A 25505-nucleotide genomic window follows, 5' to 3' on the forward strand; every position below is an offset into this window, starting at 1 on the left:
TGCGCATCTGGTGCCAGACTAGAGTTGACGCATATGTCTGGACCTAAATGCGCAAATGAATATACGACGGTTCGTTTCAAAGCTATAAGTGCATGCATTGCCTACAACGAAATACGCGGCATTGGCCAAGGTTTGATGAGCATCATCGCTGAGTCCAGGGCGTGAGAATCAACGAAGTTCAAGAGGAGTTTGATATTTAAGACGAAGGCTGCCTGCGCATTCGAATTGCACTTTCAAGCTGGGCTTATTGGCGCTCGTGGCGCTCTATGAAAAGGTAAGCTTCTCGTAGTGCTTCAAGTTCGAAAAGCCGCCATCGCATGTACCTTAAATATACTAAGTGCAGATTTCCCTCTAACAAAATCCATAAGTGGTCGGATCGATCGGTACATAAAAGTGCTGCGGAGGTCACTTATGGTCACCAGGCATTGCCTAATTGGGACACTTCCTAATTGGTCACTGGGCAGAAGGTTTTCAAGCGATGACCCCCCTAGTTGAAAAGACTAGGTGGACGCCAGGTCGCCTCGGCCAATATCGCCTCCGGGTCCTTATGAGAACCGGAAGCTATTGACGAGGCTTGACCGACACGGCGTATAAGCTTTCCTTTTTGCCTTTTCTCACTTCATATCTCCATTGTTTTTCCTGCTGGTTTGTATTCACTTTACTCCAGTACCTCACCTAATCTAAGTATAATTGGCCCCAAAACATCCATCTCAGATAATCACTGGATGATGTGTATGTCGAGTCTGCTGTTGATTTTTCAATGTGATTAAAATTTTTAGGGTGGTATCATCTATAACGCCAAAGAGTGTGAAAGGTCCAAAAATCCACCGGAGCCGCTTGCTCAACAGTCTAAGGGATAACAGAGGAGAAAACACTCATTCCGGCCCGCCAGTCTTCGTGCACTTAGGATTACAAAAGGGGTATACAGTCATCACACAATTTCAGCCAACGCTGAGAGACACATCAGACGGGGAATCTATTAGCGGCGGTCGCGCCTGTCATCCCGACGGTATTCCCTCTTTTCGCCTCTCTCGAGGTCATGCTCAGGCTCGCGGCGGCTGCCGCCGAACCAGCCACGGCTGGGCTTGTTGTGGCTCGGGTGCCTGTCTGGGGCGTAGCCACCCCTCTTCTCGTGGCTGTGGCGGGCATGCTCAGGGCGCCTGGGCTCGTAGCGTTCGTGCACGCCGTCGCCATTGATGGGACGGCCATCCTCATCGTACTGAGCGAGGCGGGCGAGAACGTGGTCGTTTTCGTTGTCACTGAACTCCTCGAGCACGGTGCCGGCGGGAGTGTAGGCGTCGAGCATGCTGCGGCGGTTGCGCTTCTTGGAGGACTCCTTGGGCTTGTAGATCTCGTCGAGGCGTTGCTCGAGCAAGCGCACGTTCTTCGAGTTCGCCTTGTACATGGCGTCCATCAGGTCGCCCAGAAGGGGGATGAATCCGATCAGGAAATCGAAAGCGATGTTGATGAGCATGTGCAGGTGGGTGCCGAAGCCGAGCTTGCACTCGACGCGCGTCATGCGCCAGTACAGCATCAATGCGAGAGCACTGTCAGCAGCGTCGCCAGCTCTGCAGAAACTGTTAGCTGTGTGGTCTGAGTGCCGATGACAGCGAAATTACTTACGCAGGGACGAGGCCGATGACGCTGCCCCAGCCGAAGCGCTGGCCAAAAAGACTGAAAAGTGCGCAATCGAGCCAGTAGGCGCGCTGACGGGCTTTTGCGAGCACGATGGCGTCATGCTCGGGGATGTAGTCCGGAATTTGCTTCTTGACCTTCTTCATCTTGCCGTTGGGCTTGCGAGGGTCCTTTGGGACCATTTCGTAGTAAGGGTCCTGCAAAAACAATATTAGCCTCAGATCAATTTATTTTTGTCGCTTCTATTCTGGTAGTGCGGCCATGGGCAATAATTTTGAGCAGTGGGCATCTTTCCAGCCACAGAGTCTTGGCTGAAAAGGCATAAACTCCCCAAATGAACGCGCCCGGCGATTTTTATTTTGCAATTGCTTTGCAAAGACGATGCGAGTAGAACGGCAGGGCAACTTACATAGGGAACAACATCCTTGTCGCGATACTTGTCCATCTGCTTGCCCAGCATCTTCTTCGCCGCGTATTTTCCGACGACGGCCGCCATGGTGCAGTATTGGCTTGGCGAGATAAAATTAGGATACGCAAATGAGAAAAAAGGGGAGTTGAGTTGGCGAGTGTCGAGAGGAGAGGCCTGGGAAAGCGGTCGCAGTGAGCGCTTTTATGGCGGCGTGCAGGTGTGCGGTGATGGGCGGCTTGCTACGTCAGACAGAGGCCCTGGCGCGATGGTTGGTTGTGGTTTGCTGTGGCCTGAAACGCCGTCTCAGAAGGCGCTGATCCGAAAATAATCGGTCGGCGTGTAACAGCGGAGACGCGCGCGTGGGGCGAGCTGGGCGAGGAGGACAATGGCAACCGACAAAGAGACCGGTGAGCTTTGCGACGGCGAAAGGAGTGAGAGAAGAGTTTGTTAAGTAGCATGCAAGACACAAAGCAGGATGTCGGCAGATGACGTTCTCGGCCGTCCAAGCTCCCCCGGCCTCTCCTGTCACGCCCAAAGCTTCTCAACCTTAATTCGCCATGATCGCCGCAGAAAAAGTGGCGGTGCAGCGCCACTGCCAAGACCGCCGCGCTGTGGCGTGTGCACGCGGACACGCAGCTCGTTAAGCGTCGCGGCTACTCGCCCGGCGCCTTGAGCTGCCACACCACCCACACATCACCGCCGCCCAACATCACCGGCGACCCCGCCCAGGCCCGTGGCTGTACTGCCCCGATCCTCAACACTTTCGCTCGCTCCGGTCCGAGACACGGCTACCGTCGCTTGCATCCCGAACCTGCTGCGCTCCCCGCAGCTCCCGCGCAGACGCGCCCCGGTCCCGCTACCCTGTTCCACCCGCCGTGCGGATATGCCCAGTGACACTGGTCAGGATGGCAGAAACAAAGATGCAGCTAGTTGATTGTAATGCGCACCGCCCGCGCCTCAAACTTGTGGGCTTTTACGGCTGATCGCTGCGTGACCTAGGGCTCGATGACCTATGCGTGCGATTCATTATTAACCTCCCCAAGGAAGAACTCGAATCCGTAGAGCGGATATGCTTCCAGGTAGAGGAGGCCCATTGGTTCTATGAGGACTTCATCCGTCCTCTCGACCCTTCGCTCCCGTCCATGAGCCTGAAGCAATTCTGCCTTTTGATCTTCCAGCATTGCCCACTCTTCTCCGAGTATGCCGAAACCTACTATTCCGCTGCCTACTCTGAGTTCCTGGCCTACAAGACCCGCGTCCCGGTCCGTGGCGCGATCCTGCTCAACGATGCCATGGATCATGTGGTTCTTGTCAAAGGATGGAAGAAGGGGGCGAGGTGGAGCTTTCCAAGAGGCAAAATAAACAAAGATGAAGATGACCTTGACTGCGCTGTGCGAGAGGTCTACGAGGAAACGGGATTCGACGCGAAGGAGGCTGGTCTGATCAAGGATGCCTCTCAGATGAAGTACATCGAGGTTTCAATGCGAGAGCAGCATATGCGGTTGTACGTATTCCGCGGCGTCCCCATGGATACCTATTTCGAACCACGGACCCGTAAAGAGATCAGTGTAAGTCCTCACTGCTACCCGGACTCACGAATGTCAAATGATTCTAATATTAGCAGAAAATTTCATGGTACAAGATCTCCGAGTTGCCGACCTTGAAGAAGAAGCAAAACCAAGGACACGTAGCTGGGGAAAACTTGTACAAGGAGAACATGTTCTACATGGTGGCTCCTTTCCTCGGCCCCTTGAAGAATTGGATCAAACAGCAGAACAAACTTGCTCGTCGTAGCCAAGCTGCACAAGCCGCTGGTGCATTGACCGCTGGAGAGGAAACCGCTGCTGATGAGTCGGCCGTTGAGGGCATAGCTCAGCACCGCGTGTCTCCAGACACCCATCTAGAGTCCTTGATTGCAGGATTGCGCCAGTCCAAAGTTGAACCGGACACGACGAACTTGCCTGAAGTTACAACCGCACCGGAGCCCGCGCCAGATCCTGCTTCTGCCTTGAAGCGCTTGCTGAGTATCAGCGGCCAAGGAGGAATGCCTCCTCCGCCGCCTGCTTCGGCTTCGCCCAACCCTCTCCTGGCACTTCTTCAAGGCGGACAGGCGCAGCCGATACCCATGCCGGATTCGTCCAGCATTCCCATAACGCCTTATGAGCAGATCAGTTCCAACCCGAGCCAGCCGGAGGCTCCTCATCACCCACCACCTCGTGCACCACCCCAGTTCTCCAATATGGCTCCGCCGCCTCACTTTCCGTACTCACCGGCTCATCAAGCACCCCATCCACATATGGCCATGCCGCAGCCAGGTAACGGTTACTTCGGCGGTGCGATGAATATGCCTCCGCCTCCAGTCCCGAACATGAGGCCACCTCTTCAGCAGAATGTTGCTACTTGGCACCCGCAGCCTCCGTCGTACCCTCAGCAAGATTTCCCCCAGCAGGGATTTCAGCCACAACCTGGCGCTCCGCCAAGGCCGTACCAAAGGACAGGCGACCCGTTTGCCCATGGCACACCGACTTCAGCTCCAGTGGCCCCGGCAATTCCGCCGCCATCGAAGCTCCCTGCGCCCAAGCTCAATGCACACACCCTCAGCCTTCTCAATGCGTTCAAGGGCGAACAACCCGCGGCTCAGCAGCCGTCTCCGCAGCCAGCTCTCAAGCCGTTCACCGCGGCTTCGGAGATTTACAACTCCAATCGTCCTCACCACCAACAGTCTTCTGCAGTTATCCCAGAGCTGTCTCAGGGCAGGCCTAACGAGATGGCACCGGACAGCAACTACATAGATGGCCAGCCTCCTCCGGTTGCATTTGCCAACAAGCCAAGGAGCGCACAAGCGGATACCTTGCTAGGCCTTTTCCGAAAGCCCTCAGTTTCCGGTCCTGTCTCACCTCCGCAAGAGATGCCTGCGCAGAGTCTGGTTCCTGAACCAGCCGAACTCTCAGCGCAGAGCCCGAGCATTGACCGCCAGAAGCTTGCGCAACCTAGCGAGTCTCCTGCACACCCTGTCGGCATGACGAATCACAACAAGGCCGGAGAGACGTCAGCTACTGTATCTGGTCCTTTCAATGCCCCGGACTTCGACCAACTGCGCAAGCACACTAAGGTCTCGCAGCCGAACGGACGTGCCTCACCGAGGGCTCAGGGAAGGCCAGCATCTAGGCCTGAGCGCCAAGCAACCCCGCAGTTCTCTATACTGTCGCGCCCGCGTCCGGAAGCTTCTGTAACCCCCAGCCCAAAGCATACGCCGTCAGTTCCAGTTCAGCGTAGGGACACCAATTCACCAAGGAATGTTTTGGAGGCTCCCAAGCCGTTCGCTCCTCATTTTACGCCTCAGATACTCCGTCGTCCTCAGAATGCTATGTCGCCAACCTCTTCGAGACTTCACTCGTTCGATCGCAGGGAGAGTGCATCTTCGGATCAGAAATCTGCATTGCTTTCGCTGTTTAACAAGCCGCAGACGCACAGCCCCAAGGCTTTCACATCTGGCATCATGAGCCCCGTGAGCCCGCTGCCCGAGAAGCAGCATGGGTCGAACGGTAGTGGCGACAGGTCTCGCATCAGCAGCATCGCGTCGGTTCCTGGAGATGGTCTTGGATCTAGGAGCGCTAGGGGTAGTGTCAGCGGACAGCCCACTACGCCGGTGGACAAGAGCTTCCTGCTGGGATATCTGAATGGTGTTGTCAAGGATGCGGGAAAATAAATGGCATTGCATGACGGAACGGCCGGATAGCAAAATGGATAACGATGGAATAAACTTACGGAAATCGGCATGACTGTATAGCGATAGCACGTATGTAAAAGGCAAAGCCCAGAATCATCCTGCCGCTAAAGGTCGTAAGCTCCAGAGTGCAAGTGATCGTCCAGTTAGGCATCCAGCTCGGCTGGGGTGTTGTGGAATTGTCAGCAAATCGGCATTTCCCGATATCAAAGCCGAAGCCCTCTATGACGAAGTTTCTTCGAGCTCCAGAGCTTCTCCAACACTCATCCTCTCCCACCCACAACACATCTTAGCATCAATCCAATTTGGCCAGCCCCAGAGTAACTAGCGCAATGCTCTCCCGCCCGGGCGCTGGCAGAAGCGCGGCGTCTGCCCTGGTCAATACCAAAACTCCATTCGTCTGCACCCGCTGCCTCCACCTCCGCCGCGCCGCCGCCGCCGCCCACAACAATGGCACCGCCACTGCTACTCTCCCTCGACCATCGCTATCCTCCTCCGCTCGCTCGACCCGCCGATCCATCCGCAATTTCACCACAACGAGCGCTTTCCGTTCATCCGCAGCGCACAGCAGCAGCAGCAACGGCGGCATAACACCTCTACCGCACCGCCGCCTCCTCGCGCTGTCGGGCCCGGACGCGCCAAAGTTCTTGCAAGGGTTGACGACCAACAATGTGCGGCCGGAGCAGGAAACGGGCTGGTACACGGCGTTCCTCAACGCGCAGGGCCGGGTGCTGTACGATGCGTTCGTATACCCGACGCCGCTTGCGGCCGTCGCTGCTGGCGGGGCGGCGGCAGCGGCAGCAGCAGCGGGAGAAGGCGATTGGGCATGCTTCATCGAGGTGGACGGGGGGTGCGTGGACAGCCTGCACCGGGTGCTAAAGAGGCACAAGTTGCGGAGCAAGATTAAGCTGCGCGTCGTGGACGAAGGGGAATGGGGTGTTTGGGGGGCTTGGACTGCGTCAACGATCGATTCGTTGAGCGCTGATGATAACGGCAAGGTGGTGTACATGCCCGACACGCGCGTGCCCGGCTTCGGCGGGCACAGGCTGCTGGTCTCTGGCAGCAGCGGCGAGGAACCGCTGGCGCCGCTTTTCGCGTCGTTGGAGCGCGCGACGCCGAGGGACTACCAGGTGCGCCGGTACCTGCACGGCCTGGCCGAGGGCCCGCTGGAGATCCGGCCAGAGGAGGCGCTGCCGCTCGAGAGCAATATCGACCTCATGCACGGCGTCGACTTCCGCAAGGGCTGCTATGTCGGCCAGGAGCTCACCATCCGCACCAAGCACACCGGCGTCGTGCGTAAGCGCATCCTGCCTGTCCGGCTATACGATCTCCGTAGCGAAGAGCCGGAGAGCTTGGAGTTTGTGGAAGGCGAGGGTATCGTCAAGGCGGAAGACGTGCCGGAGGGCGTGGCGGATGTGAAGAAGATCGCCGATGGTGCGCAGCAACAGGATGCGGAGGTGGGACAGGCTGCCGCCCCTCCCGCAAGGAGGAGGAAGGATGGAAGAAGTGCTGGGAAGTGGCTGGCAGGTGTGGGGAATGTGGGGTTGGCGCTGTGCCGGCTGGAGATGATGACGGATGTCAAGGTCGCAGCGGAGGGCATGGGGCCCGCGAGCGGGGGGTATCAGCCCGGGATGAAGTTTGGGCTGAAGTGGACAGTGGAGGGCGAGGGTGGCGAAAAGGACGTAGGCATTAAGGCGTTTGTTCCGGAGTGGCATCGCCTAAGAGTTGAGGAGGAGGCGAAGAACAAGAAGAAGAAGATCGTGCAGAAGGAGTTTGAATTAGATGAGTGATGAGATAGGGCTAGCTGTAAAGCTGTATACCAATAATGTTTCTATATCATTCATTCCTCATCCTGTGAGCACCACAGCTCCCACGCTGGATCTGGCCCTAAACATGCCATTCATGTGAAGAACGCCCGTTTGTAATCAGACGTAGAAATCCACCACTTGTGCAAAGTATCCAATGAAGAGTTGCCGGGTGGTTGACCACGAAAGCGTTACAGCTAGTATTCACAACACAGGATCTTCAGTCTTCTTCATCATGCTGTCTTTTTTTGATTGTTCCTAACATGATGTTTTGGGTAACGTAAAACTCGTCTATTCATATCGGACATGAAGGTGCTCAACAGCCCATCAAGTGTCAAGAGGGAAATACAATAACAGAACCCAGATAACGCCGCCTCTACAACGCCATAAAAAAAGCAAAATCTCTAAGCATCTGCTCCTGCTTCGACCCCAAGCTATGCTTCGAGCATGCCATCTACCACTCAATTCCAAAATACAACTCATCTTTTCCGTTAGTTGATTTCTCTTTTGCCAGACTGCCTTTGGCTACTGGAACATGCCTCCCTGGTCCCTCTTCCACTCATCCAGCAAGACCAGGCACTCGACGTTAGCGTCCTCGACGATGCCATCCATGTTGATATCGTTCTTGTCGTAGCCGAAGGGGTCCTCGAGCTGCTCGCCGATGCCGTCGATGCCGTACAGGGTGAAGGTGATCATGGCGACGATCAGGATGCTCCACCAGCCGAACTCGTCGACAAGGCTGAAGGGCAGCACGCAGCCGTACAGGGCGAGCACCTGCTTCATGTGGATGAGGTGGGCGACGGGGATGGGCGTGGTGCGGATGGCCTCCATGCGGCCGTACGCCGACGTCAGCGAGTTGACCTGGACCGACAGCTGCGACGCCTGCGGGCCGTGGAACCAGCCGCGGGCGACGCCGCGCCGGATGTACGCTTCGACCTGCACGAGCAGCTGCAGCGGCAAGCCCAGGCCGCGGTCCTCGTGCGCGTACGTGTCGGGCGGCAGCAGCGCGGCGAGCTCCGGGTGCGACGACGACGCCGGGCTCGCGCCTGAGAGGGCGTACTCGCCGCGTAGGTTGTGCTTGATGGCGTGCAGGGTGGCCAGCAGGACGCGGATGGCGCGCTCCGTGTCGGCGCGTTCCCGCGGCGTCGACTCCCCGGCGACGAACAGGTCGCCCGAGGCGGAGCCGTCGAGGGAGATGCGGCTGCTGTTGACCAGGAAGGAGCGCGTCAGGTTGCGCACGGCGGTGCAGCATTCGTTGAGCAGTTGGCGGCCGGTCCAGAAGCGGTCGTACGACGTGCCGTTGCGGAAGACGAGCATCAGACCCACGACGATTGACAGCGACGGGATGATGGACGACGGCAGGCCGAACTCGCCCACGGTGCTGTCGAGATAGACAATCAGCGCGGTGAAGGCAGCGTGCAAGAACACGGGCACGAAGATGGCCCCGTGGATGGCGCCCTTGATGAAGCGCAGCACCAGCGGCCAACGGCGCGGCTTCGTGCGCGTCACATTGAAGCTCGGGTGCATCGATGCCGTGCGTCGGTGGTGCCGCACCATGTCGGTCCTCTTGTTGGCTGACGGCTGGAGCAGGCTGAAGTCCGGCCTCTGCGGCCTCTGCGGGGTCTGATTGAAGGTGTTGTAGCTGCTTGCTTGCTTGTGAGACATGGACCAAGTCAATCGCGGCCGGGGCCGTCAGGAGAGGCTAGGACTGGGACGGCAAAGAGAGAAATAGAATCAGCTGGGTGGAGTCCCTAGTGGGGCGAGCAATAGAGAAGGTCACGCTGGGACAGACGTCTAGATAGATAGCGAGAGGGAACGAGTGGTCCCGGCGGGAAAGAGCAAAAGAAGAGTCGGCAAGATCACGAGGAGCAGGGGTTAGACAGCTAAAAACAGGAGGATTGCGAGGGGGTTGGCGGTCAACAGCATGGCGTGCGTTAAGCGTACGGTGGCGCTGGGTTGTTGTCAATCATCTGCTGGCGTGGGGTGTATTTGCGACGCTTGGCTGGGGTTCGGCGTTGCGAAACAAGGCCCGGTAGAGGCGTCGTTTCAGGGCTTTTTTTGCCGAGCCGGCGGCAAGGGTGCTTGCGCCGTCCCGTCTGACTGGCGTGCAGCCTCACAGCCACCCTCCGCCTCGTTGTCATGCAAAGAATATTGGCAGGAGAGAGTGCCTTCTAAAGTGCGTCACAAACTCCAGGCTCAGGGTGATTCATGGGGCGGTACATGGTGGCGGTTATCACGCTTCGCTGAATCAAACATGTGGAGCTGCGAACTGCCCACCCGCCCGGCGAGAAGTCCGTGCAATGCCGCGTGATGTATCCACGACTTTGAGGCTTGAACGATCAACAGCACTTGCGCGATAAAGAATGACATCACACAGTAAATACTCTCCTTTCGTCTATTCGTTTAGGCCGTGCGTATGTACCGCGGATTTAAGCGGCGTATCCTCCTACCTACCTACCTACCTACATGGGTGCTTGAAGACTTTCAGCAAAGTCTACGTCTAGACTATGCACGCAAAAGTAACCTGAGCAATGTCCTGATTCTTTTGGCTCTCGGGTGTAAAAAAGAAAAAAAGATCAGCACCCTGTACCAATCTGCCAGTGGAAAATCACTGGCTCAACAGAACTCCACCCGCTGAAATAAATAATGCGCTCGCAGTATGAGTATGAGGGTATTAGCAACTTCATCGCCTCCCCGTCGAACCGCAGCATGGTTTCTGCGGTAAAATGCCATGAACCCATTAGAAAAGCATAAGCTGTTCCCCACTGTATTCTGCGCTTTTGTTACCTTACTCCTCCATCTCCTCGTCATCCTCCTGCTTTGCTCCCCTGCCTTTTTCCGTGCGGGCCCAGTCGACGAACTCATCAATGACGCCAGGCCATGCGCCGTCTTCGCTCCAGAACGACAGCGTCTCGTCCTCGAGGCTCTTCTCTGCAAAGTTGAACAGCTGGTCCCACATGTCCTTGTTGACCGTCCGCTTCCACTTGCTCTCCAGGAACTCGAGCCACCAGTCGAGCCACGGCGTCGCCTCTGAGCTCCAGTTGAGGCCCGTGGGCGAGTACAGCAACTTCCAGTATTCGATGGCCTGTTCGAGAGGGATCGCCTTTTGGCCGGGAGGTCTGGCAATAACAAAAGTGTGCTTGTAGACGCGCTTCAGGATGTTGCGAGAGGAGGGGCTTGACAGTGCGCTGCGGAGTTGGGAGACGGCGGCCTTCTGCTTGTCGATTGAGTCCGCTCTGTCAAGGTTTCCCAAGTTAGCTTCAGTCACGGGAATAACTCTGCGCTGTCATGAGAGTTACTCACTGCCTGGCTGCCCATCCGTCGACGAAGCCCTTGCGCGTAATTTCGCCCATAGTAGGCGCCTGAACAAGCTCGAGGATGGCGAGCGAGGTGATGTCATCGAGTGGAACGTCGATTTCTTGGAGGTACTGCATGGTGCCCGCGATGGCAATCGTGTCCTTGTCCTGCGGGTTGTCGACATACTTGTCGAAGATCTGGTTGAGGTTCGCCTCGTACGCCTTTGCGCCGCCTGAGCCGCCGCCATTGTTAAAATACCTGTTGCGTTGTTTCTTAGCAGGGCGTGTCGAGACATCGTGGTCAGCCTTGCGGCCTGTCTTGCGCAGCGTCATTGTGGGGTGGTGAGGGGAGTCGGGGAGTGATGTTCTGAAGATAGATTTGAAAGTGTCGGGGAGGACAAGAAAAGGGTGCAGGGAAGACGCGTGGTGGCGCGGCCTTGCTTTTGCGTGTCCACGCGTGGTAGGAGCGCTCTGGAGGTTCATGACTGCCTAGAATCACGCGCTTGGGCGGCGAAGAGGTAAACAACACACAACGACACCAGCTGGTGACTGCCATTGTATGCTATCAAACTACCCAGCTCTGCCGTCTCAAGCCGTCTTTTTTTTTCTGTCGGGACCGCGAGCCGTTCACTCCCCCGGTGACCAAGCTGACAAAGGCTAGTTGGGGCGATGGGTAGACGCAAGGACGCGGGTTGGAACGTACCCGTTGATGGCTTGCTCTGCGTTCCAGTTGTGGTTCCTGAGGATCTTGCGCTCATGTCAGCACTGGCTGCGCATGAGTGTGCAACGAGTGACGGCTTACCCTTGCGGCAGTGGTGCGATCGCAGCTGGTGAAGTTCACGACCTGTTGGATGGCGGACTTTTGCGCTGTCGTGTAAGCGGGAGGCATGATGGCGACGGACAGTGTGAGCGACGGCGGGAGGGAATGCAGCGGGGTGGAGGGTCAGGGTGGAGGAGACAGCGGGGTGCAAAATGACCGAGTGGTTTGGGATAGCCCCTCGACCGCCCGCGGTGACGCAGCCTGCCTGCCCGAGCCATCCCAGTCGAGCAAAGCGCGATAAGGCCGATAACCGGGCCAGACCCAGCATACCCTCCGATCCTCAGGCAAGAAGGAAAGAAACATGGCCAAACTCACATGCTACCCTCGCAACACAGGAGTCTGTTGAAAAATTTGCCAACCTGCTGGTCTCCGTGCTCCAAAGTCCATTTAAGTACCGTCCCAATCGTCGGCGGATCGAGATACAATCCACACCGAGTATCATTTACCACCATCCAATTGTAGACGGCCTCGAGAATGATCCATGTAGAGGAGGGCGGCAGTCGCTGGTTCGCAATCTTCCGCTCCAATTCGAAGTTTTTCCTGTGAAGTGGCTTCTGCACCAACTCGAGCATATCATCGCCCATCTTAAAGTCTCGCACGATTGGTGCCCATTGCTTGACTTCCGGCACGCAGTTACTCATGCCGATAGTGTTGATCAGCATCCAAAGCTTAACTTGGCTCCTCTTGACCTGCCTCCATTCCTCCATCTTCTCCTGCATCAGTCTGTCAAGATGTTCCACACACATTTGGATTCTGGCCTGTTGTGCAATGGACAGCGTTCCTCGACGATGGCCGTTGTCAAGCAGAAGCACGTCGCAGTGGCATCTTGCGAGGAGCGAGGCTATTTGAGATACACGGTCTCGCTGGTGGTGCGCTTCTTCGAGCGAGTTTGAATTCGGTTTTGGCGCTGCATACGGCTGTCAGTGTTGTTGCTTGACCCTCAAGATTGTCGCCATCCGCAGGACTCCATTGTAACTCCAGGGCTTGGATGGAGATGCGGCTTGCGACATACGTTTAGATTTCCGCAAGCGATTCGAGCCCCTGTCGACCTTGAATGACTGGGGGGTTCTTCTGATAGGAAATGCAGTGTCCATGTTGGTTGATCACAAAATATGCCTCCGAATAGGCTATGGATCTCGGGGTGGATGAATAAAACGTGAATTCGATGATTGATGAGCCAGATGCAACGGATGACGACTAGCTGTACATGAGGAAAGAAAAACGACTGGACAACACGCAGTTTCCTCCAGGGCCATCGGCCAAAGAGCCCCTCTTGCCCCAGTGGTATCAATATGGAAAGCGCAAACCGTTCCACGCCCAAAATGAAAGACAACCTAGACTTGTACATTGCCGCTCCAAACGTGTGTATATGTGACCTCATCTGTCCTCCTTTTGTCACTGCTTGCCGTGAGGTGAAAGAAAACTGATTCATGGAAAATGACTGGTCGTTCGGCTTAGTCGCCCAGGGGCATTCCATCGACCTCCTCACTCAACGCTCTCCAATTGTCAGCCTGCAGCTCAGCGTATTTTACGCGTTCCTGGCTCCAATCTTGGTGCAGTTTGCTGACGTGATACATCGACTGCTGGAAGTACATGATCTCATCACGGATACACTCCTTGATGAACACGCTGCGGGCGTGCTGGTTGACGATAGATTGCTTATCCTGCAGGGCCTTGTGTCAGTTTCGGTTCCTGGCAAAAGACTTAAACTAGTACTCACCCTCACAATAGCCTCCTCGACCTTCTCCTTCTCGCCAGGCTTGACAAGATGCTCCGGCCTGTCGCTGATGCCCTGCAGCTTGTTCTCATTATTTTTAATCCTCCGCTCAAGCTGCGGGATGTTGTCACGATCAAGCCGATCTCTGCGGTCGAACAAGTCGCGCATACTGACGAGGCAGTCTCTTTGCCTCTTCAGGTCCTCCAGCACTCCTTCGTCCCAAGCTCTGGCTTCGTCTTCTAGCAAGCTCTGCGACGATTGGAGGTGTTTGGCGGTAGAGTTGAGCCCCTCGTTGAGCAGTGGCACGTCGTTGGCATCCACAGAATAAGTGTCCTTCGAGGCCTCAGTCAAAGACTGGAGCGCAAGCCCGAAGCGCATGTAGTCAGCCGCCATGCCTTCATTGCGCTTGCAGAGGCGCTCCATCAGCTGGCAAAGGTTGATGTACATTTCCGCAGAACGCCGCACGCCGGCACGTACGGTGTCGAACATATCCTGGAGGGTGGGCGGAAGTGAGTCCTCGAGTCCTGGCGGCAGCGTTCGGCCGACGAACTCCTCCTGTACCGATATCGTAGCCTGCTTTCTCCATACCGCAAGTTCCTGCACGGCGTTAGTAAATGCAAACATCCTCAATAATCATGGGTCAGACTTCTACCGTTGGGACGGTCAGGAACATGACAACAAGCTGCTCCTGGTTGAGAACAGGATGGCGAACCAGCGCATTAGCGAATCTAGCAAGACCCCTCCTCCTCTTCTCAATGAATGAGGCATCGGCTGCGAGGTAATTGCCATTGACTGGCAGCGTTAGCAGACAGACTTGTCGGACACGTACAGGCTTACTTACTGGCTACCCTCTTGGGTGGAAGTAAAGGAAGTTGTCTAAACGGGTATCTCTTGTGCAAACAATCCAACAACCAAACGAAATCGCTGTATCTCCTTACAACCTTGCTGTTCTTGCGCACGCTGCAAACCTGGTAGTTGCGGTGCTGGAAGAGGAAGATGCCCTCCTTCTCGGCGATGGCCGTGACCGTGATGATCTCCTCAGCTCCGTTGTTGGCCGCCAATCCTCCACCGAGGGATCTTCCCAGGCCGGTAGGGTCGTTATTATCTCCTTCTCCCGGAGGCGCGCCGAATCCTGCGCCGAGCCCAGCGTTGGAGAGCCCAGAATTGGAGAAGCCGTTGCCTGCAGCATCCCCAAAGCTTCCCCAGCCAGCACTGTCTCCACCAGACGACTGGTTCTTGCCGAGAGTGCTGCCATTACTGGTGTTCTGCGACTGCTCCGCCGTGGTCGTAAAGCTGCTCGTCGTCCTAGGGAAGCCGTTGCCGTTCGAGTAGAACGACGCAGACTCTCGATGCCCGTTCGCCTGAGGAGAATCCTCCACGGCAGCATGGTTGTGGCCTTTATGCGCCTCCGGGCTGTTCCACGGGTCGGCATCCAGCCCAAAAGACGCTTTGCGCATGGTCGGTGTAGACTGGGTCTTCGGCGTTACAGGCTGGACCGTTTTAGGCGGGCTGGGCGTCGCTTCGGAGACGGGCTCGGGCTCCTCCTTGGGTTCGTGGTTTTTCGCCGTTTTCGAGATTCCGAGCGATGGCTCTGGGAGATCTGTTGTTGTGTGAGCAGCGCAGCCAGCGGTGGCGAAGGGTTACCTCGCGTGCCAGGGACACCTACTATTTCTGCGCTCGTCGACGCCGTCAAGGGTAATGTCCTCGCCCTCCTGCGCCAGCCCTACCAGCGCAAGGAGCACATTGAACTCACCACGGCCGATGCCGCTCTCTGGCTCTTGACCGTTCGGGATGACAATGTCCAGGATCTTGGTCTGCACATCCGGCCCCAGGTTGCTCTCGCCCAGCAGCTTCCTGACGCCGCTCAGGTTGACGCCGCCGCCGAAGCGGTCGCCCTCGGCGAGCAGGGCGTCGTAGGTGTCAATGTAGCTTTCGGGCACCTCGGCGGCGGGCAGCAGGGTCTTGACGACGTTGGCGCGAGCGGCCTTCTTGGGCGCTGAGGCCCACGGCGAGTCGGAGCCATCAAAGTCGTCGCCGAACAGGCTGGACGCGTTCTTGTTGCCGGAGCCCGGCTCGTCGTCGAAGAGCGCCGACTGTTTTGCTTGCGGCAAGTCGTCCGGTGACGTGCCAAACAATGACATGGCGGTCTGCGTCTCGTGCAGAGGAAACAAGGGAAGAATCGAGCTGCGGCGGCGCGAGATGGGAGAGTCCCTAGAAACGATGGCGCATGCCTCGCAGGACTCGGGCTCGAAACGAGATGGGCGCTCGGGCTGCGGTCGAGGTGTGGGCGTGCCACTGCTGTATGATATGGCGCAGCTCGACCGGCGCCTTGCCCTACTACTACGCAATCAGCGCCCACCGCCCACTCTGGGAAGCTCGGGCCTGTTTTCGGTGTCTCCCGGGTTGCGTTGGCACAAGCCAATCTTGACTAGTTTCCCGCCTTTCCGCGACAGATCAGCAGTGACACGGTCCTGACGTTCCAGAATTGCGCTTCTTGAATCTGTTACTCGTTCAAATAGATACAATGCTATAGAGTGGCCAAAGCTATGTAGGTGAATGGCCAGAAACCGGCCCCTGCAGCCGCACGATGCCTCCACTCCAGCTCCCGAAATACCCTGGGTATCATTATCTCCAATCCGAATCACTCGAAAATGCGCCCTGCCCCATGCTTGCAAACATGTGCTTTTGCCGCCCAAACCATGCAATGACTGTATCCTCCAACTCCTTTAATAAATCCAAAACCTTTCGGCAAGATCAACACGTCTCGCCGTTTGAACGCCTTTTCTACCCTTTACCGTGAAGAGCCTGGCGAATTACCGTGCCCAGGCGTGGGGAGCGGCCCACCGAAACTGGCCGGCGAAATAGGGCTGACCGGTCCCGATGCACTGCCGTGTGCTGCGTAATCGTGCACCTGTACTTGAGGATGAGGTGTTGGAGTTGTCGTGACGATTCCGCGAGGTGTATTTGTTGCTTGTCGGGGCGTGCTTGTGTTCGTCGAAAACCCACCACTTCCATACTCCTGTCCTCCACGTTCATTACCACCTGATTCATTTGGTTGAGTCCGATTATTCTCTGATGCTTCCGACAGCGCTTTCAGAGCATCTGGGGACCACGTGCGGCCACCGCGCGGCTGTGCTGGGATGACTGTGACGGGAAGATCTGTATCCTTCGACGCGCGATCTCCAGTTTCCGACACCTTCTCGCTTTGCCCTGCGAAAAGGGAACCAATTCTCCCTCTCATGTCCCAGAGACCGTGTTTGTTTGAAGACTGTGTTGTTGGTGACGGAGGAGTGTACGGGACCTCCTCTTTGTCACGCGGCTCGATTACTCTTGCGCTTAGAAGTTGCGGTGGAGGTGTCGTCCGTCGCCTTCTGAAAGGATTGAGGTGGTGCCATAGAGGGCTAAATCGCCCGAACATGGTAACCGTGTGTTGAGGCGGTGCTTGCTCCTCTAGGTCGACAACCTTCGCCATTGGTTGAGAATCCAAAGTTGTCGCTGTGTCTCGGCGGTGCATGTTGCCTAGATCAAACCGAATGTGCTCGCCACCTGTTGATTGTTGTCTTAACACTGACGGCGTGTTGTCAGTTGCTGTGTGGTAGCGAACAGCATACACAGTGCTGTCTGCACTGGTTGTGTCTGTCCTGCTAATCGGTGTTGCTATAGGAGGCGGGGCTCTTGGACCGCCTCCAGGTGTCAAGCGGGCTGCCTCGGGCGTCGTTCCTCCTTCCGTTCCGAGCGGGTGGGAATGCACCCGGCCCAGTGGAATGTAGTTCTGATCTTCGAACTGAGACTGTCTCACTCGGCTGTTGCGCTGGGAGATGGCAGTATAGCCGAAGCCACGTGCTGAGGAAAATGCTCCACCTCCAGGTCCCCGGTCGTCCTTGTTGCTGCCGTCGCGCCTTATGCCGGGCCAATTGATCTCTTCTGAGGGTGTGATGTCCAGCATCTCATCACCGTCAAAAATCTCTCTTCCCAAAATTCCGTCCTTCTTATCTTCTCTTTCTAGCGCTTCAATACGCTCGACCCATTCCCACACAATAACGCTGGCCGCGGCCGCGCCAACCCACCGGAAATAGTCCCCCCAACCCGCAACACTGTAGTCCGAAATATCTGTCGCGAAGAACACGACAGGCGTGAGAATAGCAACAATAGAAAGAAGCGCAACTAAAGTAATGTTGTACATCATCCAGTGATAAAAGGCGTATCGTCGTTTCGTCAATGCGTAGTAGAGCACCCAGGCAGCGTACAGCATGCTCAACGCCAGTTCGAAGAGGTAACTGAGGGCGGGGATGGCATCTTTGAACTGTCGCGGACGGCCGATATCGTGTCCCATGAAATTATTTATGGAGCTGAAAGTCATATCCAGGATGATTAAGGCGAAGCCAACCCATTTGATAATGACTTTCTCCTTGTGCCGAGGGAACAGGCGTATCAATGTTTGGACCTGGGCGAGCAGCAGGAATATGTCGGATATTAGGCGCGATATCTTGATCTCCAGGCCCCCGACGACCTCTTGGCGGATCGCGGTGGCGTCCATGTAGCCGTCGTGGTATTGTTGCTCCGCAATGCGAAAGGTGTCGGCCGTGGCAATGGTCATGGAGATGGCAACCGTCAATGCTGCAACCTTCTGAAGCCAGGGCCGCGATCCGACACCAATGATAGATGCGCCTCCACCGGCTCCGCTGATCATTCCACGCCTTCCCATGAGCCCGGATCGTCCTCCGGACCCTCCGACGAAGAAAGTACGGGGCGTGATGAGTAACATGATGACGAGCATCCAGGCGATAACAGTGGCAGCGCCGGTCGCATAGACTTGAGGGGCGACGGACGCGTAGAAGGGGTCCTGCATATCGATCACGTCCGTGGCATCGCGCGAGGTGGTCGGGACGGCGGTGCAGGCGGGAGTAAACAGGGCGTCGGCAGTAAGCGTGATGGTGGACGAGGGGCCGAGGATAATCACGCCGTCGGATGGCAGCGCGAAGGGAGTGCATGACTGGCTCGCAGTTAGCAATGCGACAGCAGGCAGCGCGCGCCGTGGGGAGGACTGACAGCAGGGTCTGCGTCGACCGACGAGCGCCGACCGGCGCTCGCGAAGTCCTCGCGAAACGGCATCGTCGTAGTGGACCGGAACCGTCTCCTAGAGCGCAACGCGGCATGACCGACAGCCAGCGGTGGTGTAGAGGGTGGTGGTGGGCGCAGTCGTCATTCCTCGGTGATGCAGGGCGATGGGGTGGTTGCAAGATCGGAGTGCTTGGAGAATGCTTGGGCTCTTGGGCGGAGCGCTGGCTGAGGAGAAGGCGGGCGGCGCTCCAGGCCCACACGAGATCGCCTCTGCCCCGGCGTTTACCGGGGGCGCCTGAGGGGGGCTCGTCTCATCATCGCAGCGAACCTAGCGCCGTCGGGACCTGCTGCAGCAGCCCGAGTCGCTTCCCCCGCCACCATCCGCCGTTTCCTCAGCTACTTGGAGCGCGAGGCGCATCCAGAGGCGCCAGCTGACGCAAGGGCCGGTTCTGCACATCCTCAGGCCTCGAAGACGCAAGCTTTGAGCCAAGCATTTTCCACCAACTTTGTCGCAGAGCCAGGGACTGTCACACCGCTTGGCCACCTATCGCTGCGCTGCCAGCGCACCCTTTGATCGACGTGAGTGTAGATGTGCCGGACAACCCCAGTCTGCATCTTGCGCGCATGTGCCATCACAATGCAGCAGCTCCCGCCAACCGCGCTATCGCAAAACGACGAGTCCGGAGCGTCGCGTTGGCGCGCAAAGCGGCTCACTATTGAGCCTTGACGAGTCGCCCGTCCCTTGCGCGTCTCGGTACATGAGGCGGGCGAACCCCAGACGGCGGATCGGGGCCCCGGCTCCTGTCACTACTGGCCCCTCCCATCTCACCACTGACGTCGCCTCTATCGTTGGAATGTTGCCCTATCTATCTGCACGCTGCTACTTTCGGGTAACCCCACACGAGCAGTTTCCCAAGTGCGCAACTTGCGGGGCTTCTGCCTACCTATCCTATCTCTACACGCTGGGAGACTACGCAGTTCCGACGGAAATGAAACTAATATTAAGGCTGACATAAATCGCGCATCTGCCTAGTTCTCAGCCTAACCGCACTAGTCTGCAGGTGTTTCTATCTTGAGCTCGGAGTCGATTTGCTCGACCATTGACTTTAGATTTCCTCTTCTAGTGTATGACTCGGTTACGAGGCCAATTCCCAAAGTACTGTGTATTGCAAGAAAGGACGGGCAGTTGAATCGCCCCTCTAGACAAGCGCTCCAGGCCTCTTGCACCTTGGGAATGTAATCAGAAAATAGATACCTCGGGAAAGAAGTCGGTCCACAAGCGAACCGCCGTTCGGCTGGATTATATATCAAGACTCGCGCGTCGGCCTCACACACTTGGCGAACCTTTTCGGTCTAAGGCGATGGGATTACTGATCTACGGAACATGCTTGGCGGTATTGCGCGATGAGAGAGCCTTGATGTGACTGTGAAGAGGTGGCTGCAAGGTATTGGAGATGAGTAAACGGCAGCGGACACGAGACTATAAGAGGACGGATGGATGGCAGCATCTATTCATTGTCAACAACTTCAAATTGACTGTGCAAAGATGTCTGGAGAGCTTGTTTTCGTAAGTCAATTCTCACGTTATTTCCCTTCATCGACAGAGCTGATTGAAATGCGCATTATAGATCACTGGTGCTGCCGGGTTCCTTGGAACCAATGTCGTGCTCGAGGCTCTGAAAGCTGGTTACCGCGTCCGCGGCAGTGTCCGCAGGGAATCGCAAGTCAAACAACTGGAGTCATACTTCGGTCCTGAGTTTGGTCCCAAGGTGGAATTTGTCGTTGTTCCGGATATTACCAAGTCGGGTGCCTATGATGATCTTCTCGACGGGGTCGCATACGTCTTCCACGTAGCCTCTCCTCTTGCCCCCCCGGTGAGTCTCACCGATCAATCGAAGTGAGAAGAATACTCATTTGCTACAGAGCACCGATTGGAAGAAGGATCACATTGATCCTGCCGTGAACGGTACACTTACTATCCTGCAAGCGGCCAAGAAAGTCGACAGCATCAAAAAGGTTGTCATCACAGGGTCCATTGCCGATTTGATGCCGTTTTCCGACTGGCCAGTGCCTGAGGAAGCTATCACTGGTCAGTGTAATTTGATCCCAAAATGCTGGCGCCGGCTGAGACAATAATCACAGAGGATCACAAGTATGACTTGGACGTTTCCCCAGACCTTGACTTCAAGGCTAGTTTTCCCGCCTATCACGCATCGAAGCTCCTGGCCGCCAAGGCAGCCAGGGAATTCTTTGCTCAGCAGAAGCCGCACTACGACATCGTCAGCCTGCATCCGACCTTTATCTTCGGGCGCCACCTCTTGCAGACCTCTCCTGAAGAGATGACTGGATCACGGGCAATGTTATGGGGCTCGCTGAAGAGCCCGAACCAGCTTATTCCAATGCTCAATCATATCCATGTTACCGATGTTGCGCAGGCCCACGTCAAAGCCCTTAATCCGAGCATTACCGGCTATCAGAAATTCATTCTCTCGGCGGAGCCTGGATTTCCGGACTGGAACGAAGTTCTGCAATTCGTCAAGCAGAGATACCCTAACGAGCAGTGGGGGAATGCTCCTTCGCCGGGCAAAAGGAACATCGATGTCAAGAAGGCCGAACAGGTGTTGGGCATGGTCTGGATCGATTGGAAGCAACAGGTCATTGATACAGTTGAACCTCAACTGGACCTGATCAGGAGAGCTTCCACACTCTGAGATTTCCTCGTCTCATGATATGTGCTTGACAGATTTTGTTATATCATGAATTCCATATCAGCCTTGGTCAATTCGTTTCTCCTACAGAAGCTGAGCAGAGCAGTAGAGAACCAGGGTGCTTGCAATTCAACAGGAGGGGTGTTTTTTTTTTTACCATAAGTGCATGGAATTATGAAAGCCTCAATAATAAACATCCAGAAGACCCCGCAATTTCATCGTATCTATTTTGCGAAGCCCTATCTGCCCAGATGTAGGTCGGTTGATCTTCAATCGTCACGTGTTTACTAGTACGTCACCGGTCGCGCCTGCCCAACTAGGCAGCCACGTAGTAAGCAGATCATCCTTTTTAAAGTAAACACACTCCAGCTCAAAACGCAGAACGTAGATCTTCCAACAACATCTGCTACCCCGTCTGCTGGAGGTCCGCTCACGGCATCCACCTCTGCGACACCGCCGCCATGGCATCCGACACCGCCCGCCCGGCTTCGCTTGCGGAGCTGCCCCTCGATGTCATGACGAACTGCATCATACCGCGTCTTGACGCCGCGAGCTTCATGGCACTGTGCCGCACTTGCAAGGCCTTCTACGACCCATCATTCCGCCAGGACGCAACTTACTGGAGGACCACAACCCAGTCGACCTTCCGAATTGCTGAACGGCCAGTCAAAGTCGCCGACGGCGCGCACTGGCAGAAGTTGTACAGGAATCTTCTGCACAACACCCGCGTCTACACCTGGGGTGAGAACTCACGTGGTGCCTTGGGCCAAGAGGATCCGAATGACAACTCGCCTCCCCCACCTCGTCACGGCCTGCTGAGGGGCAGGGGTCCTATCCTTCGCCGTGGCCGTCCCCAGGCTGCCAGACAGATCCATGAGCGCCCGTACCCTCACGAAATGTTCAATTCGAAGGGCCTTGGTGTCATTGCTGACCTCCAATGTGGTGGCTGGTCAACGACTCTCCTTACCTCGAAGGGAGTCCTCTATTCGGTCGGCACCCTCGATGGTCTTACCTTCCACACGACCCAAGCACATGTTCTCTCGGCACTGCACTACCCGGCGGGCTTTGCGCGTCCGGTTGATCGCTATGATCCGTCGACAGCTATCAAGCAATTCTCCTCCGGCAGGTCCCATATTCTCGGCCTCTCAGACAGCGGTAAAATCTGGTCATGGCATTCGATAAACGAGCCTGCCTGGAACATTGCGTTTGCTGAACGTGACATCTCAGAGAAGGCTCCGGTTCATGGAGAAACATCTCACCATCATCGTGATCAGTCCATCTCGCTAAGGAGCGGCTCTGTGCGCAAGGTTGTCGCCGGATGGAGTGTAAGCTCTGCTTATATTAACGGTACAGGAATCGTGGCCTGGGCTCCTGCGAACCGCAAGCACTACGGTACAGAGATCGGCAAGGATACTCTACTCATCCAGAATACGGTCACTATACCCAAGACGAGCTATGTCCGACCGGCTAGAAGCGCTCGGGATCCAGATGACGCTGCGCGTGAGCTTGGGCGCACTATCGGCGAAGTTATCAATTATGTCGTCCTTGAGCATTTCATTCTCTTTGTCACCGACCTGGGCAAGTTCTTCGCCGCAAAATTGACCTGGGAGAATGGAGAAATCGTCGGTCACGTCGATGACGTTGTTGAACTTGAAGCTCTACGGGCTAACCAGGCCACTGTCCAAAATCGCGACAACAAGCTTGACATCCAAGGATCATTCAGGTCCTTTGCTGCATTCCCGAATGATGGCGAAGTTATCACCGGCTCACAAGACTACCTGGAAGCCTGTTGGGACCTTCGTGGATCCAACGAGGTGGCTGATGCGACCACCCTCAAAAGAATCCCGGCTCTTCAGAACTCCGGTGTGATCTCGATTGCGTTTGGAGACTGGCACTATCATGCACTCCACTCTAACGGCACCATCACTTCATACGGGACGGAGCCCAGAGGTTGCGGAGCACTTGGACTCGGTGGCTATGGCGAAGCAGAGAGTCGGCTGAGAGGCCTTGTGCAGAGCAACGACGGCAGAACCTTAACTCAGCATGGTTACACTACTGGCCGTAAGATCTGGTTCAACGACGTCAACCGTCAATGGGTTAGGTTCTTGTCGTCTGGTGGAGTGGATCCAGCGGAGGCTCAGGACCGGATGAGGATGACACTGCGCGATACGACTGCTCTTGGAGAGGTCAGCGAATGGATCGAACAGCAGGGCTCTGACTGGGACAAGGAGCCCACAATTGCAGCTGCAGATGAAGACGGACTTGGAACTCACTATGCTCTCAGCGTTGCCGCGGCTGGATGGTATGCTAACATATCCACATGTGAAAGGACGCTAACTGGGGAGTTGCGTTTAGGCACAGCGGAGCCCTAGTACTTGTGAACGACGACCTGTCGAAGAAGTTGGAGGAATCTTGCATCTTGGAGGAAAAGACAGTCCACCAGGTCAGTCGGATTATCTGCAACACGCTGAGGTGGGCGCTGCGCGCCCTTAAAAACCTCACTAACCTACTCAAGTCTCTCCGCCCCGATCCGTCCACGTTCAACGAGCCATGGAACCATGGCGCAGCGGTGGAGGAAGGAAGATGGTATAAGTGGGCACGCGATCGTTTCCCCAGGCTGCAATTGTCCAACGGCCAGCCGATGCCTGGCGGTGATGGTGTGCCGTTTGACATGTGGAAACACCCGAGGCCGAACTTCGTGCTGGACCAGAATTTCTAAGGTCTGCGGGTTGATCTCAAGATGGTCGGTTTAGAGAGCTGGGGTCTACTTGGAGCCGTCTGCGATACCCATTGCATTGGAGGCGTTCACAACGGTCGAGTAACTGACGACATGATTCACGGCTTCTGTCTTGCTCAAGGCACCAATATTACAAGGCTCTATCTACAGTTTGGAGCTTGTATCTTGACCCTTATTCTGAATAGGGAGGAGTGGGTCATTCGTGGGTGCTCAAATTACAAGGTATAACGGCGACAAACCACAAAATTAGACACTATGGGAGCCACGCTCGTGGAGCTATAGTGATACTCTCAAAGTGCGGGAATGGGATTTGAAGTACTGAGCAGGCGGATTGATTGTTAGCAGTTGATCACGGCTACTTCGGCATTTCTGTAGTTTATCCAAATCTCATTATTGAACCGGACTCCCAGTAACGGATATCTAACACACTCTAACTGCCCAAAGCTTTTGCAACCCAGCCATATTCATTTATTTGCCGATGGTCAAGAACAGTCTATCACCGACGTCGCCCAAACCAGGCTTAATCATGCCCTTATCATCCGTCTCCTTATCGCAACCACCGACGAAGACCTCGACACCCTCGGGCCACATCTCGGCGGCCTTGCGCAAGCCGTCTTCGCTAGCAATAACGGCGCAGACGATGACCTTCTTGACACCCCAGTCCCTGAGGGTGTCGATGGCGGCGCAGGCGGTGGCGCCGGTGGCGATGACGGGGTCGACGATGATGGCGAGGTCGGACGGGCCGGCCGAGGCGGAGGGGTTGGAGGCGGTGGGCTTGTGATAGGGCAGGTTGTTGTAGTACTCGACCGGCTGCAACGTCGTCTTCTCGCGGTACAGACCCAGGTGGTGGACGGGCGTGGGCGTGGGCAGGACGGAGAGCAGGGCGTCGGTCATGCCCAGTCCCGAGCGGAGGATGGGCACGAGGGAGATGCGCGAGGGCGCGATGGTCGAGACAGGGAAGCTGTATCCGAGCGGGTTCTGGTCCTGGAATGAGGGGAAGACGAGTGCTTGTCAGCGACTTTCATGTCTTGGTAAGAGATAGTCGTAGGGCGTCAGGGGGGGCAGTCCTTGCCGCAGCTAGAGGTTTGCAGAGAGCTGGTTGCTTTACTGCTCAAAGGGGAAGGAGGAAGAGGAGCTTACGGTTCCTGCGGAAGTGGTAGTCAAGCCGGTTGCGAGCGCCTCGACGCCGACTATTGTCGAGATCTCATGGATAAGCGCCTTGACTTCGCGCGGGCTGGCGCTGGCGGAGCGCAGCTGCGAGAGCTTAGCCTGGACACACGGGTGTGTGGAGACGTGGACGTTGGACGGTAATGAAGTCATGGCGGTGGGTGTAGAGCTGTGGACGAGGGGGACGGTAGGCACGACGGGCAGGGACAAAGCGCGGGAGGAAAGCGGTGGCTATTTATTGAGTAGTTCTATCAAGAGGAGCGCTTGGATTGTGTAGATAGCGGTGCCGCCCGCCGAGCAGCGCGGTCGCCGACGGCCAGTTGTGGAGGGGCACAGCTTGCTCACTGGGGATTAGAGCGCCGGCGGCCGCATCCCGGTGAAGATCGCAGGCGGCACTTAGGCGGTGGAGAATGCGCACGCGCC

The 25505-nt window shown here is 56.3% G+C and overlaps 11 protein-coding genes across 11 annotated transcripts; 4 read left to right on the forward strand and 7 right to left on the reverse strand.

Annotated features, from left to right (window-relative positions):
- Window positions 1–979: 979 nt before the first annotated feature.
- LTHEOB_9652 (Ph domain-containing protein) lies at window positions 980–2131 on the reverse strand (the record flags this gene model as incomplete). Its single annotated transcript, XM_035519263.1, has 3 exons — window positions 980–1568; window positions 1624–1832; window positions 2045–2131. 3 exons carry the CDS (start codon window positions 2129–2131, stop codon window positions 980–982), a joined length of 885 nt encoding a protein of 294 aa, XP_035368541.1.
- A 1055-nt stretch (window positions 2132–3186) lies between these two features.
- LTHEOB_9653 (Decapping enzyme dcp2) lies at window positions 3187–5753 on the forward strand (the record flags this gene model as incomplete). The annotated part of the gene is made up of 2 exons (XM_035519264.1): window positions 3187–3612; window positions 3669–5753. 2 exons carry the CDS (start codon window positions 3187–3189, stop codon window positions 5751–5753), a joined length of 2511 nt encoding a protein of 836 aa, XP_035368542.1.
- Window positions 5754–6103: 350 nt separating this feature from the next.
- Window positions 6104–7561, forward strand: LTHEOB_9654 (Aminomethyl transferase; the record flags this gene model as incomplete). The annotated part of the gene is made up of 1 exon (XM_035519265.1): window positions 6104–7561. One exon carries the CDS (start codon window positions 6104–6106, stop codon window positions 7559–7561), a length of 1458 nt encoding a protein of 485 aa, XP_035368543.1.
- Window positions 7562–8101: 540 nt separating this feature from the next.
- On the reverse strand, window positions 8102–9241 carry LTHEOB_9655 (uncharacterized protein; the record flags this gene model as incomplete). Its single annotated transcript, XM_035519266.1, has 1 exon — window positions 8102–9241. The coding sequence occupies one exon, from the start codon at window positions 9239–9241 to the stop codon at window positions 8102–8104; it is 1140 nt and encodes a 379-aa protein (XP_035368544.1).
- Window positions 9242–10364: 1123 nt separating this feature from the next.
- LTHEOB_9656 (Sorting nexin mvp1) lies at window positions 10365–11205 on the reverse strand (the record flags this gene model as incomplete). The annotated part of the gene is made up of 2 exons (XM_035519267.1): window positions 10365–10812; window positions 10880–11205. The coding sequence occupies 2 exons, from the start codon at window positions 11203–11205 to the stop codon at window positions 10365–10367; spliced, it is 774 nt and encodes a 257-aa protein (XP_035368545.1).
- Window positions 11206–11529: 324 nt separating this feature from the next.
- Window positions 11530–12438, reverse strand: LTHEOB_9657 (Sorting nexin mvp1; the record flags this gene model as incomplete). The annotated part of the gene is made up of 3 exons (XM_035519268.1): window positions 11530–11619; window positions 11675–11731; window positions 12088–12438. The coding sequence occupies 3 exons, from the start codon at window positions 12436–12438 to the stop codon at window positions 11530–11532; spliced, it is 498 nt and encodes a 165-aa protein (XP_035368546.1).
- A 708-nt stretch (window positions 12439–13146) lies between these two features.
- LTHEOB_9658 (Sorting nexin mvp1) lies at window positions 13147–15550 on the reverse strand (the record flags this gene model as incomplete). Its single annotated transcript, XM_035519269.1, has 5 exons — window positions 13147–13356; window positions 13413–14006; window positions 14062–14201; window positions 14251–15009; window positions 15076–15550. The coding sequence occupies 5 exons, from the start codon at window positions 15548–15550 to the stop codon at window positions 13147–13149; spliced, it is 2178 nt and encodes a 725-aa protein (XP_035368547.1).
- Window positions 15551–16720: 1170 nt separating this feature from the next.
- Window positions 16721–18521, reverse strand: LTHEOB_9659 (PH signal transduction protein; the record flags this gene model as incomplete). Its single annotated transcript, XM_035519270.1, has 3 exons — window positions 16721–16780; window positions 16834–18402; window positions 18459–18521. 3 exons carry the CDS (start codon window positions 18519–18521, stop codon window positions 16721–16723), a joined length of 1692 nt encoding a protein of 563 aa, XP_035368548.1.
- Window positions 18522–20016: 1495 nt separating this feature from the next.
- Window positions 20017–21181, forward strand: LTHEOB_9660 (3-beta hydroxysteroid dehydrogenase; the record flags this gene model as incomplete). Its single annotated transcript, XM_035519272.1, has 4 exons — window positions 20017–20037; window positions 20099–20344; window positions 20394–20559; window positions 20613–21181. The coding sequence occupies 4 exons, from the start codon at window positions 20017–20019 to the stop codon at window positions 21179–21181; spliced, it is 1002 nt and encodes a 333-aa protein (XP_035368549.1).
- A 458-nt stretch (window positions 21182–21639) lies between these two features.
- On the forward strand, window positions 21640–23897 carry LTHEOB_9661 (Regulator of chromosome condensation rcc1; the record flags this gene model as incomplete). Its single annotated transcript, XM_035519273.1, has 3 exons — window positions 21640–23480; window positions 23534–23621; window positions 23694–23897. 3 exons carry the CDS (start codon window positions 21640–21642, stop codon window positions 23895–23897), a joined length of 2133 nt encoding a protein of 710 aa, XP_035368550.1.
- A 486-nt stretch (window positions 23898–24383) lies between these two features.
- Window positions 24384–25235, reverse strand: LTHEOB_9662 (Uracil phosphoribosyltransferase; the record flags this gene model as incomplete). Its single annotated transcript, XM_035519274.1, has 2 exons — window positions 24384–24899; window positions 25056–25235. The coding sequence occupies 2 exons, from the start codon at window positions 25233–25235 to the stop codon at window positions 24384–24386; spliced, it is 696 nt and encodes a 231-aa protein (XP_035368551.1).
- Window positions 25236–25505: the final 270 nt, after the last annotated feature.

The sequence above is a fragment of the Lasiodiplodia theobromae genome (genome assembly GCF_012971845.1).
Source record: "Lasiodiplodia theobromae strain AM2As chromosome Unknown scaffold_33, whole genome shotgun sequence".
In the NCBI taxonomy this organism is placed as follows: domain Eukaryota; kingdom Fungi; phylum Ascomycota; class Dothideomycetes; order Botryosphaeriales; family Botryosphaeriaceae; genus Lasiodiplodia; species Lasiodiplodia theobromae.